Below are 14,066 nucleotides of genomic sequence, written 5' to 3'. Positions count from 1 at the left end.
ACAATCAGGCATGGAACATTTAATGCATTTAAGAGTGTTTTTATTTTCACTGGAAATTGCATTGATTTCAGACCTGTTGTTACTGCAGATGTTTATTTTTCCTCTTGGGTGAGTAGATCAATGACTAACAGAGAGTGATAGGGGGTTTGTTTGTTTTTCCCTGATGTATAGAGAGCTTTCCAGGAATATGTGAAGAACTGGATTGGATGTCTTTCAAGAAAATACATATATTGAAAACAGATTTCTTTACATGTGACTGCTTTCTTTTGGGATAGCTAAAGTTTAAACGCTTTGCCCGTGTGTCATATTTCTAATGTACTTACCATCATACACTGTATGGTTTCTGGGTCAGGCTCAGCTACTGGAAGAATGTTTATTTCCTGCCAAGTAATTTTTCAATAGAAACTACTGGGTATCAGTCAAGGTATCATTGTATAGGGCAGCTATTCTTAGGAAAAACATATTTTCTTCTTGTAAGAAGGGAAAACATTGGGTGTCCCAAGATATTATCTGAGACATTCTGGCTGGATTCAGGACAAAAGAGACTGAACTTGTCTTTCTTTTCCCTTTATAAGCCTGTCCCCGTCACCAAATAAGTAAAGATGTTCTTGAAGTTTTCAAATGAATGAAAATAGTTGAAAAACAGATAACAGCAAAAGAAGACTTTGCTGGTGAAAAAAAAACCATGATAAATTGACTATTTCTATTACTGAAAAAAGAGCTTCTGGCAATTAAAGCAGCAAAATTTCTATGATTTCAGGTTATAGGTATCTAGATAAGACTAGATATGATTTTCTTTCCTTTTTCCACATATCTTAGTAACACGAAAGAATTACGTTTGGTGCAACTGCACTAAAACCAAATGCACTTGAGCCAAAACAGTTACATGAATACATGGCATTTTGTTTTCTGCTGTGGTTTTTTCTCTGATATTTCTTTTGTATAACAGAATACCATCCAGTCTCTGCCCTAGGTAGGAAGTTGTAAATGTTTGCATTCTTGCAATTAGTGACAAGTCTTAAGAACTCTTCCTCTGAAATTCATTTTTTATTTAAAGTATTTAGTGTTTCAGAAATGACCATCTAATTCTGAATATTTTTTTGCCATGCATAAATGTTTATTTTGAATATTTATTCCTAGTATGTTTACTTATGCTTTATATTAAAGCTGGAATGAGGCTTTTTTTTTTTTTTTTTTTTTTGCTATTACAGATACTTTTTTAAAATTGCTTGTGTATATATACATTGTGGCACAATTTACTATCAGCAAAATGCAAATGTGTGCTCTATGGTAGGTAAACCCAAGTCTACCAGGAGCAGAAAACGTACAGGATATTTCTAATAGATTATTCTTTGTGAGCAGGGTGTTCCAGTTGGAATATAGGATAGATCAAATGGGTCATAGTTATGAAAGTTTATGACTATACCCAAATTAACAATTATATAATGCATAGAAAAAATATTAAATTAAAGGGTTTAGCTTGACTGTCCCTTTCCTTTCTTGGCTCTTCTGAGAAAGAACTGCATCTCTCAAAGAATATATCTACTACATATTACAAAACACAAATGTTTGATTTAACTTACTCTCTCTAACAATATATTGTAATGTCTGATGGGGCTGGGGAAGAAAGATTGCACCAAAACGGAGGTTTCTGGTGCAAGGACAGTCAGATCTTTATTAAAGGCTACAAGCAAGATTTGCTGCAAAATTGACACACACTTTGTTTAAAAAAAAAAAAAAAAAAGTTTATTTGCTTATACTTTTAAAGGGAATATACTTTTAAAGGGAATAACAACTTTAAGTGCACCAAACTTGAACCATGTTAGGAAATTATCTAGTTGTAGTCTGTCTTGAAGACAATACTGCATTATTCACAGGTTTCAAGTCAAGTGCTGACAGTGAAATCAAGCCTGTGTGCAGATGCCACAGAGAAAGCTGTCCTGAAAAAGCTTCTACTAGCAGTCCTCTCAGCCTAGAAACTTTAAGCTTTTAAGTATTTGGTGAGGAATTGTTGGTGCCAAAAAGTTTATTTAGCTGTTTAGTGGGAAGGAAGAAAAAGGAGATATCGCAGAAGAATCCATGTTACTTATTCATACTCAGTGCTATTGCTACTTACAGCCTTGAGAGGTGGAGCATCTTAACTGAAGAATTCATCATGGTCAGCTACTAGAAAATTGCCATGGGGTGGATAGTGCTGAATCCAATACCCGCAGACCTCCTGTTTTTAGAGATCAGAGATATTTCTCCATTTAGTCTACAGTGGGAGGGAAAAATAAGCAAGGTATTAGTTGGGCATTAGTCTGGTATTTAAAAAGGGATTACTCTAATTTGAGAGACTATGTATAGAAAATTTTTGTTTTCATTTGAGTTAAAGGAAATCAGTGTTTTTCCTTCTGTGTGTAAAGCTGCTAGAAACTGGGACCATTTTCCATTCTTGGACCATGGAATAATCTGGGTCAGTGAACATTGTGTTTTCTATCACTGTAGTAACTACATACTATCAAGATACTATCACTGTAGTAACTACATACTATAAATACCAAAACATTGAACAAAGTAGGTAAAACACTGCTTTCAATGCAAACAGACTTAGGTTTGCATCCTAACGTCTTCTACTTGAATGTTTCAGTTAATTTTGTTTCAAGTTGCATTATCTTGTTAGTAGTTTTTCTCTGTGAAGCATCCTGAAATCTTTGCAGTTTCTGTGTTCCAGACACCCTGTAAGCTTTTATTTGCAATGCAAAGTAGGCAGTCAGTGCTATACAACATGGTAAAGTAAGTTTTCATAAATTTTAAACCAGTTTTTAGTTCCTGGGGAGCGGTCCTCTAGTTGGTTTAAATAAACACATCAATTGAGGTCAATCCTAACAAGCAATAATTTGATTGGAAAAATGACTGAGAGGGTGAATTTGCAAAATGAGCAAAAACATGAGTCTTCAAGGCTACAGGATTTTAATGAAACTAAGACTTGTATTTTAATGAGGTGTAAAAAAGAGGCGCTTTTTTTGTGCTTTTAAGCATTTAATTTCTACAGAGTTCTCACGGAACATTTTTATCCTTCTGAGAATGTGAATAATGTGAAATCCCTAGTAAGTAGTGGTCTTCAGCTTGGCATCTTTGCACAGTGTAAGAAATGGTCTGTTTAAGCTTCCATGAATTACAAATTACAATTTATAATAGTGATCATTGTAATAAATTTTCCTCAAGTATTTAATGTCATAATTCCACTTTGAAAATTAGATGAATGAGTGAGAGGTTTCTTCTTGATGTTGAAATGCATCCTTGCTTAATGGTTTTTGCTGTGTGTTTTGACGCCTTAGTTCTTAGCTATTCAGAGATGGTTTCATTGTTTAACAGAAATATATAATCTATGAGCTTTTAAAAGGATAGCTTGTTATTTCCTTTAAGTCATTTTAGTTTCCAAGCAACAAAGTTCTGTCTGAACTGTCAAAATACTGTTTTGAATAATGGTTGACTGTAATATGACCCAATGAACTAGTTTTGTATCTATTCCTCTAGTGATAAAATTGACAATCAATAAAGTAATCACTATTTTGTCATAATCTGCATCATGATGTTTGGACTAGGCCAGATATTACTCTATCCCATTGTGCAAAACTTGACTGCATTGTTATATGAAAACGTTTAACAGTTTCATCATTTCTGGCATTGCTTCACTGGCAGTTTAAGTTTGACCATTGGATTTTAGAAGTCTGTATATGTCTCAGTTTGTCCTGATGGTCTTGGTTTCAGCAGCTCTTGGGTTGACAAAGAGCTGTTGAAGTAAGTGCGTTGTTTGAAATGTAAATGTTGGGTTGAATGTTTTTTAAAGTAAGATTATCAAAGGAGTGTAACTCAAGATCTAATTACATATCCACAAAGTACTAAAATAGTTATAGTTCTAGAAAAGCTTGCAATACCTAATAGATATTTCAGAGGAAAGAAAAGTAAAAAAAATCTAATTATTCTGCATATTTAATTATCTCTATTTGTCACCTGTTTTCTAATAGGCATACAGTTTTCTGAATTTTAGACAGTGATTATGTATATTTTCTTCAGGAAAAATGAAGGTTTTGTTAGTACTTTTCTATGTTTATGTAATATTGTGTACACTGTGGTGGAACAAGGTTGCAACAGTTACTGTTGTAATACATCCCAAATTAACTTGGCGTGTAGTTCTTTCTTCTGCAGCATTTTTCAGACTTTATTGTTAGAAAATGTAACTTGACAGAAGACAACAAAGCTAATTAATGTTTTGAAATGTCAAGAATTTATATTTTCTTATTAAACAAGTATTTTAATATCACTGCCTCAAAAAATATTTTAAAGCATTTAGAATTAAGTCTTAAATTGTTTGAAAGTTTGAATTAATTTATCGATGAAGCTCTGAAAGTTTTACAGAAGTCTGTACATATTACAGGATCCACAAGATCTTAATGTTCCATAAGCTTAAAAAAATGCCCACTTTTTGTTTCATAAATACTAAGCAGTAGAAACTGTGAGACCAACTTCTGTAGTAGGAAAGCAAAGGAGCTTTTTGATTATAAATTTTCCTATTCATTTTTGAAGTAAGCTTATGAATAAAATAAGAACAATGTAATTCCACAACCAGAGTTACACATGTAGTTGCTGGTATTTTTACAAAGCTTTCCTCTACTTTGTTTTTGAGTAAATAACGTAGGTGGGCTCAGTTCAGTTTGAACTGTACACCTGCTAAGTTCTTAGGAACCATAGTACGGGTGAGATAGCAGGTTTGTTTTCCCTACAAATGTATTTTTACCCTCTTTGTTTCCAGACACCTTTCTTCCAAGCAGCTAAACAATTCCAACTATGTCTTGGTGCCGTCAAGCACTTCTGTGCCTGACACAAAGCCATGACCCACCAGGCAGTCCCACAGCTGGTGTCCATACTTTTGATACTTTAACAGGTATATAAATTGTGTAAGTAGCTAAGGGAACAGCTAAAATACAAGAGCAAGAGAGTTGTGACACCAGCTCACTGCTTAGAAGTCATCCAGAGCTAATGTACGGAAATGGAAGAAGCACAAGGAAAATGGAAGTGGTTGTCTACTTGGAACGTGGAAAGGTCAGGGTGATTTGTGGGATTTTCAGGAGTCTTCAGGCTTGGGAGAAATTGAAGAAAAAGAACTCTAGAATTACAAGAACTTCATGCAAAGTGTGTCTGGAGTTTCTGTGTTGGAAAAGACTGAAAGGCACTTTTCATTCATCCAGTCAAGCTAAATCCTTGTCAAATATGGTTAAAACACGTGAGAAGCAGACGGCTTTGAGGTGCTAGAGAAGGGTAAAAGCAGGACAAGATAATGCCACAGACACCATGTCAGCTGGGATTGGGTGGTGGATTAACATAGTGGTTTATGGCTGGTGTGAGCATTCATGTAGAGAGGACTTCATGGGTGGACCATCACCAGTGGAGTCCCAGAGGTATTAACTGGGGATTGATTCTGGCAGCCTGACAAGATTTCTAGACTGAGAAGCAGAAGTCTAGAAAAAACTTATCTAATCTTCCTGCCTATAAAATTATAAATAAAGAGGAATATCAAGGGTAACAGGAAAAATCAAAGGGTATAAGAAAATAAAAGAAGGGTGGAGATAGTAGTACTAGTAAATGTGTAGCAAATGGTCAAGTAATAACATGGTAAAGACTGGCTTTTTCAAATAGGGTGTGGTTGGTGGAAAACAGCTGGATGCCTGGTTGGCAGGAGGACAAGGCAGGAAAACAAACAATCTATGATGATTAACCCTGTGAAGCAAGCTGTTGCACGGATGAAGGAAATTGGGTGGAACAATTGTGACTGGAACATTAAAACTGGAAAATGCTCTTGTTGGAAAAGATAGGTAAAGGAAAAAGTGGTGCAGTCACATTGTGTGTTACTGATATGAAAACTTGGGAAGAAGTGAGATGAAATTGCATGGATAAAATGGAGGTGTTATTTGGGCCAGCAATGTTAAATTTGGATAGGAGTAGTTGTATTTTCAGTGTATTTGAGATGGGAGATCCAGATGGAATTCTGCAGTTGCTGCACAAGCAAGGTGTTATGCTGTTTCCAGTAAGTTTTTGACAAGTATTAAATATCCTGCTCTTTTCAAAAGACAGGAAATTGGGGCTTTTTTGTTTGGTTGCAGGGGGATTTTTCCCCTAAGTAAGCTTGGATCATGACATCCTTCAGGTGAAATGGATGGGAAAAATGTTTGCATAAAGTTAGTATTACATGTAAAGGGCATTTTTTAAAGCAAGTAAACTATTGAATCTGGAATAAAGGAGTTAAGAATAGAAAGAAACATGTGAAATTGCCATTTATTTATCTTATATGCAAAAAGCAATCTGAAGATTTTATTTTAACTAAAGGAACAAATCTTTGGGGGAGGGATTTCGGACCAATTGGATGAGTAACAAATTTAAAAACTGTACTGTAAGTAGGTTGAGAAATCAAACAGCATAATGTTGTGGAAAAATGACAATTCAGAAACTGTAAGGGTGTAATAGTATTTCCAGAGATTAAGCACGGAGAAAAGGTCCGGCTAAAAAGAAAAAAAAAGTTCTAACTCAGTCAGTGGCTGAAGATAAGGATGGTAAAACATGTGGAGTGGATGAAGAGATTGAAATTTGGCCAGGCTCAAAGATCAAAGCTGATATTTTATCTTGAGGATCTTAGTGGTGTTATACATATTTTGAACATACAAGCAAAGCAGGAATATACAATGGGAATGAACATATGAAAATGATGTCCAAGGTGGGAAAGTCCTTTACAAGCTTCATATACTTCAGTTGTGGATAATTACCAGCTGAGATTGATTAGAAAAGTGATTAGACTGAGGTTGATAAGTAAAGTAATAAAAGCCCTACTGTGATCATTTCAAATTAGCATGGTATGCTTATCCCAAACAGGCTGCCTATTGTATTGCTTAATCTCCGAGCAGACATTGGAGTGTGAGGTGGGGAAAACGCACTGTAGTTTCTAGAGCTGTCTTTTCCTGCTTTCATGTGGCAATAGCGTAATCTTTGCTCATGATATAAAATTCCATCAAAACTATCTGGTTTTGTTATTTCCAGACTGGATTAAAGTGTCTCGATACTGTGTTTTTTGACTTTAGAACTCATTGCTATGGCAGTTTAAGCCTTGGGAAGAGGGTGTGTTACGTGGTGGGAGAGTAACCTGTTCACGTTTTAAAATGTTGCCTGTGGAAGAACTCATATCATTTAGAATTGAGAATTTTGATTGGTTTGTGCTCTATTACTATGTAACAACTTGAAAGGCAGGAATCTGAGTCTCAAGTGAAACTAAGTCACAGAATCTTTCATCTGACTGTGTTGCAAGTATTCTGTATTTACATAATTTTTTTATTACAGCGTATTTATGTTGAAGGTTATTAATGAGAAAGGCTGCTCACTTGATAGTGCTCACTTGTTGAATTTATTGATTTATTGTTCTATGAGCTAATAAATGTTCGATATTAGCTGTGCAATAATGTTAGAATTTTCATTTTCTTGCCATTATACAACCCAAATATTTTTTCTTCAAGCATTATCCAGAAACACAGAATTCAAAGTTTGAGTAACTTATTTTCTATATTTCAATAGTAGGCACAACTGTCAGAGCTTATTTTTTCAATGTATTAAAGAGTGCTTTAACCACAAATTTTTAGGACTTCTAAATTCATTGCTATTTACTCTTCTTAAGGAATGTATAATATTCATAAGTTGTACATACCTTTTCAGTTTTTGCTAGAACTCTGAACAGAGTACAGTATTGGTTTTTGGAAGGGGGAGAATTCTACTTGTTAACAATCATATTCTCCTCTAAAACGTCATTTATATTAGGCTTTTCTGCTTGTGAAGTGTAGAAAAGATGTGGCCACACATTTTAAAATAAAATACGTTTTTCTGAAAAAATGTTTTTCTTTGTATTTCAGTTTTTCTGTTGAAACAATAGAAATTAGAAAAGGGGGCGGCAAAAAGTTAAAAAAAACCTATTTTGATTCACTTAAAACATTTCTTGCCTTTCATTTCCTGTACTCCTCAAAAAAATTATTTTGCAGGACATATTTAGGAGTTTCCTGCTTTTCTAAGGCTTAGAGCAATTATTGTTTTTAAATTTTCTAACTGTTTTTTACTACATTGTTTGTTCTCATAAAATGGGTACCCAAGGAATTGGACAATTTTTTTGTTTAATTTTTGTTACAACAGAGTATAGAAAAACGTGCCTCTGCATTGCATTAGAACATTTCAGCAGAACTAAAACAGAGAAATGTAATGTATTATATAGCTTGTATTCAAATAAGTTGTAAAATTCAATAATATTACTTTAAAAGTTTTATTTTAATCTGAAACTGTGTAAAGGAATGCAATTTTATTAGTGTGTCATTTTCCTTACTACAAATACATTTCAGCCATTTGCTTGGCATAGGTTTCTGGATAATCTGTAGGAACAGGACTCTGGAGATAATTTTATGAAAAAGAATGTGAATAAGATGAAATATGTGAAATATTAGTATTTAAAATTAGTATTTAAATTTTAGTATTTAATATTAGTATTTAAAATTAAAGAGACTTTGATAGGTGAATCATGTGAACACAAGTAATTATTTATATGCTGTCCTTAAATTTGCTACTTAATGGTGATTGGCATTTGAAGAGAGTTTCTCCCTTACCTTAAAATTTCTAACCACCTTTCTGGCTATAGCCTTCTTTAATATTGTGGGTTTTTTTTGCTATTGAATTTTGATTTAAATAACTTCATAGTGGATTTTCAGAGAAAGAAAAAAAAATGGTGCAGTTTATCTCTGTGAAAGTTACCATTCTCTTTCAAAGGGCTTCAGAAGAAAATATTTCAACAATCCAAAGCTCCACCAAAGGAAAGAAAATAGCCTGAATTTAATTGTATGCCAAGTCACAATAATTTATTCTGTATTAGAGCTGTTTCCAAAACCATGGTCCACTTTAATATGTTTGTCTTTCTCTTTTAAATAAGAAATGTCATGCCTAAAGCACATCAATTCTGTCTTAGGGGAAAACTAGCTTAAGGATTGAAATGCATTCAGCAGAGTCACTTTAATAGTTGATGCAGTTTGACTCTGCAAGTATTTACTTGGGATTGTAAATTTGATTCTTATTCCTGGTATTGATTATATTTGATTATAATTTCTCCAGTATGTAAAAAATGCCTAGAATTCTGAATACTTTGAATTTGTAGGGGGTTTAGGTTGATTAAATCTGAGTAAATACTAAATCAGGATATACTTTGCATTTACAGGCACTTGCAGACCAGTTTGAAAATACAAATACATCAGTATCTGAACGCATGAAGATTTTCTACTGCTGTCAGGTGCCTCCACATTGGGCCATACAGGTGTGAAACAATCCCATTTCAATCTTTACTTAAGAGTCTGTGGTGGTTATTTTTGATGCTGCATCACTCCAAAGTCAAGTGATGCGACTTTGAGTTGAAACCCTGTAGGAATAGAGACATCGCCTAACATACACCAGTTGTTTATGGAGAGAAGTCAAGTTCTACAGTGCTTTGCTTTCAGATGTCTTCTTCTGACATGCACAGGAGTAATTGCTTTTTAGTGCTTAGAAAAAAAAATCTTTACTTTCTTTTTTCCTCCAGTACAAAGTAGACTGAAACCTGCAAGCTTCAAACATATTTCCTGTTAAAATAAACTTGCCACAAAACCTTTTATTACTGGTTTACTTATGCTACTGTTACTTGCATCTTTCTTGTCTTTTAAAGTTCACTTTGGGAAGTTGATCATGGTGAAATCAGCCAGGTTGGGAGTCAATAGTACACTGAAGAACTTGAGCTGAGAAGGCTTTTCTTTTGAGACAGTCCCCTCTTTTACTAATACTGACAGGATTTTTTTATACCCATAACTACACTTTTCATTTTCTAGAACAGAAATCTACACACTAAAGTCTTATCTGATGATGCTGTATTTAACAAACTCAAGTAAATTGTTAACATTGCATACCTCCAAAGGTGTTCGTGTTGGTTTACTTTTAATGGTGTTTTATTCCTTTTTGATTTCTAATCTCACTGCATGTTGTTTTAACCGATCATATCTTCTCTAAACATTCTCAAGATTTTCTACATAACCTTTCAACAGGCACTTGCAATAGAACCATCAAATATGGTTTTCATTTCCAGTTGTCATTGGCATTTTCAATCCAAGCCAGTTTTCTGAGCCAAAGATAGAAATGCTAAAATAGGGATTTATAATGAAAGATTACTCAATCTTCAAGTCATAGTAATTAAGACACATTGCATATATAAATTTTACCAAATATAACTGAGCAAATTTAATTAAACATTAATGAGATTTAGTTTTAGACAATGGCAAAACTTTTTTCATAAGTGATTAGTATCAAGCTAACAAAGAGGTTTTCAGAATTTTTTACGTATTTATATCAAAGAATTGTAACTAGATGTTAATTTTTTTTTACTACTAGTCTAGTCCCCTCTAGTAACTCCTTGGATTTGCAATAGATACTGAACCCAAAGCAATAAGGATAGGTTCATAACATATGTAGACAATTTCACAGAGTCCATTCAGCATGACCAAGTCTACTGCAGAGGTTAATTATGTGGAGCATAAGTAGCTGTCCATACACAGAATGATCCCATTTATTTTTGCAAACCTATTTGTCTGTCACACATAGGACATGTTACCCTTTCTTCAAAGGTTAAAACCTAGTTGCAATTTTAATCTTCTCTTAAAAAATAAAGACCAAAGATGACTTTTCAAAGTCATGAAAAAATGCCATGTTTGTTTTTAAATTGAAGACATTACTCATTTATTTTCATTAGTACATAATGAAATAATAGCTGAATTTAAAATAACAAAGAGGCTGACTGAACTATGAGGAAAACTCAACTAGGGAGTTGAACCTAAACTCAAATTCAGTATTGGTTTGGGTAAAAACCAACACCCTTTGGAAGTGGCTGTTTGGGACAGTGATTTCTCACAGCTACTGGGCAGAATTGTATCAGAGCCTTTCTCTCCATCTTTGTTTCTCTGCAGGTACAGAGTGCCATGACAAAGCATTGCTAGAAGGGGCTTTAATTCCCTTCTTTGGCCTCTGTTTCCCACTCAGCATTCCCAACATCCTACTGCAGCTGTTCTCCAGCTGCATGGGACTCATTTAAGGGCTGGAAGTTCATCTCTGTCAATTCATTCTTGCCATGTCCATTTCTGGTTTTGTATTATATTGTTAAATTGTTCAAAACACAACAGTTTTTATTCAGTTGGTAGGGGTTTTTTGAGGTATATACACTGTTTGAGGTTCCAACCTGAAGTTTCAGGAGAATAATTCCATAGTTCTATGGAATATTCTGCTTCTTGTTGATGCCAAAAATGCCTCTAACATATTTTGAAATTGTAGGCATTATTTGCTACTTTCAGTTACCTGGAATTTCTTCTTACCTTTCCAGCGCCAGCTTGCAAACTTACTCTTTGAGATGGGATGCACCAGCTCTGCCTTACAAATATTTGAGGAGCTGGAAATGTGGGAAGATGCAGTAATCTGCTATGAAAGAGCAGGACAACATGGAAAGGTAAGAAAAATGTTTCATGTAGCTGAGATCCCATCTTGAAATAGCATCTGAAGGCTGAAGGACCGTCTGGCTTTGGCTGGCAAATCACTAATGACACTTCTACAGGGGTGTCATCACAGGAAAATCTGCTTAGGAAAAATGGACTTGGAGTAATAGCCACATGAAATAGAAGTTGATAAATGAGAAGCAACTTGAGATGCAAAGAAGATTGTGACAGTGATCCTTGAAAACATTCCAGGATAATTGAGTTAACTACTATGGATAAACAGCAATGTGGGCATTTCAGGAAAGCTGCAGCAGTCATTCATGATGGAGTCTTGAAACTTTGTCTGAAGGGGATATTAATTTTCTTTCCCACTTGATTTCAAACTATGCAGTGCAGTTTTAAAACACTTTAAATAGAGTAACATCAGTGTTTGATGTATTTAATTGCTTCATGTTAACATATTCAAATTACAGAATCAAACACTTGAGACAAGAAGTGGTGTAAGATTAAAAGACTTCACTTGTTAAGTCTGTGTTGATGTTTTCCTGAACTTCTCCATTATTTCTTTAGCACTCTGTGTGATCAGCTTCAAAGACAGTTAAAAGCTGTCACCTAACTCTGCATATCAGTGATACAACTGTTTAAAATTGCTGGTAACAGGCTATATTAGCCTTTCTATTGTTGATTATTTTGCTTTTACTATTAGAGCAATGGTAGGAAGATTTTAGAAAATCATACCTGGAAACAATGCCTACCTGTATGTAACTCTAGCTGTGTTCTCTTTCTGGTGCAAACTCTCACACAGGCTGTAGCAGGAACTTATGCTATCAAGCAGTGTTTTCAGAATTCATATAGATATTCAGAAATATTACATTTCAGAGAAAAATAGTATTTTTTTCTTTTCTCCCCTCCCTTTCCCTCTGTTTGGTGTATGGTATCATTAAATGTATGGATGTACATGTGCCTTTGTGATACCACAAGCACAAAGACTGTGCTTTAATATAATTTAAGCTCAATGAATAGAGATATATAAATTCAATTGATAGAAAAAAAAAAAAAAGCAGAATTCCTTATACTTACATGTTTTTTTCTAATTGTCATGCATCAAAACCTAGATTTTGTTCATTATAAACTGACAGATATGTCTTGCTGGCAAATTCTGTGCCACATTATGCATGCCTTCAGGATAGCATGCTAATACCACAGTCTTCTCAGTACAGTGGAGAAATAGAGGTCAGGATTTTCCATTTCCTGGAAATGCATTCTGTCCTAGTTACATTCACAAACTGCCCTTAGGGAGTTATGAAAATGGCACTCAGAGAATAGGACAGGATATCTGACACAGGAAACTGCTTAGAAATGCTTTCAGAATGAGGGATTGTGCTGTGCTTTGAAAAAGAGAAAATGCTGTGTAAGTATGAAATAACAGTACTGCTGGACCAAAAAAAACAGAAAATTAGAAACATGTAGCTGTGCACCGAGGGGAATGAATATCTATGCGCTTTATTGCAAAGTGTTCAAAGTGTGAACTGCATATATTTACCAAAGTGTTTTAATGTTTTTAAACATGGTGGTTATTTTTGTAGAAATGCACAAAAATCTACTGGAGTAGTATGTTAGCCACTAGATGTTAAAATTATTAATGAGCTTAGCATATATCTGTGCAAAAGAACAAACTCTCTTTATTAAACTTCTGTATGTTTTCATTCACAAATGCTTTTATATAGAAAACCTGAATTTAAATCATGAAAAAATCTAATAAAACTGCTAAATATCAGCAATACCAATGTGATGAGTACTTACACATCAAAGTAGTGTAAGCTTCCTCCTATTTTGGAATTACCTGCTTATAAAGAAACAGAGCATGTAGATAAAGCCATGTGAGGCTCCACATTCTGCTGTTAGAAAATATATAATTAATTTGCTTATAAGAGGGCCATGTAGCAGTAAAAATTTTGCAGAGTAAGATGTAACTAACATTTAGCAAACTTTTTTGAGGATTTGTTACTGTTACTAGATACGGCTCTATATTAATTTGTTTTATAACCTGAACAATAATAGGAACTAATATTATTACATGAGTCAATAAGAGTAATAGAGTGCCAAGCAATGAGCAAAATGGCACAGAACAGCGAGAAAAAACTATTATAAAACCTGAATGCACAGTATATTGATAGTTGCTGTGGCTTTCTGACTGAAGTATTTTACTCATTGTATCCCTTTAACAGACTTGTTGCAAAAGGAGACATGTTCCATGTGTGTAGTGAGAGCTGCTGTTGAAAAGTGCCCTTCTCCCTTCTTTTAACTGTGAGAAGTACCCAGAGATCTCAAGAGTATTATTAACATTGGACAATTCTGTCTTAAGGTGTAAAAGGTCTCTTCCACCTAACAGTGGTACTATTTCCCTGCTAAAAAAAAAGAAGGGGTGAACCAGAAATGTGACCTTTCAGATCTTCCACTTGAAGTAAGGCCTGTCTCCCTTGCAAGAATTCTGTCACATGGTAGCTG

The 14,066-nt window shown here is 34.4% G+C and overlaps 1 protein-coding gene across 1 annotated transcript in view; it reads left to right on the top strand.

The window, feature by feature from the left end:
- Positions 1–14,066, top strand: part of TTC27 (tetratricopeptide repeat domain 27) — a 113,811-nt gene that overhangs the window by 72,002 nt on the left and 27,743 nt on the right. Inside the window, exons 11-12 of the mRNA XM_053974470.1 lie at positions 9,272–9,367; positions 11,450–11,572. Coding sequence (XP_053830445.1) covers positions 9,272–9,367; positions 11,450–11,572 — 219 coding nt within the window. The remainder of the gene's footprint in view (positions 1–9,271; positions 9,368–11,449; positions 11,573–14,066) is intronic.

Source organism: Vidua macroura, chromosome 3, assembly GCF_024509145.1.
Source record: "Vidua macroura isolate BioBank_ID:100142 chromosome 3, ASM2450914v1, whole genome shotgun sequence".
NCBI classification, from domain to species: domain Eukaryota; kingdom Metazoa; phylum Chordata; class Aves; order Passeriformes; family Viduidae; genus Vidua; species Vidua macroura.
This window is presented reverse-complemented; position numbering and strand designations above follow the sequence as displayed.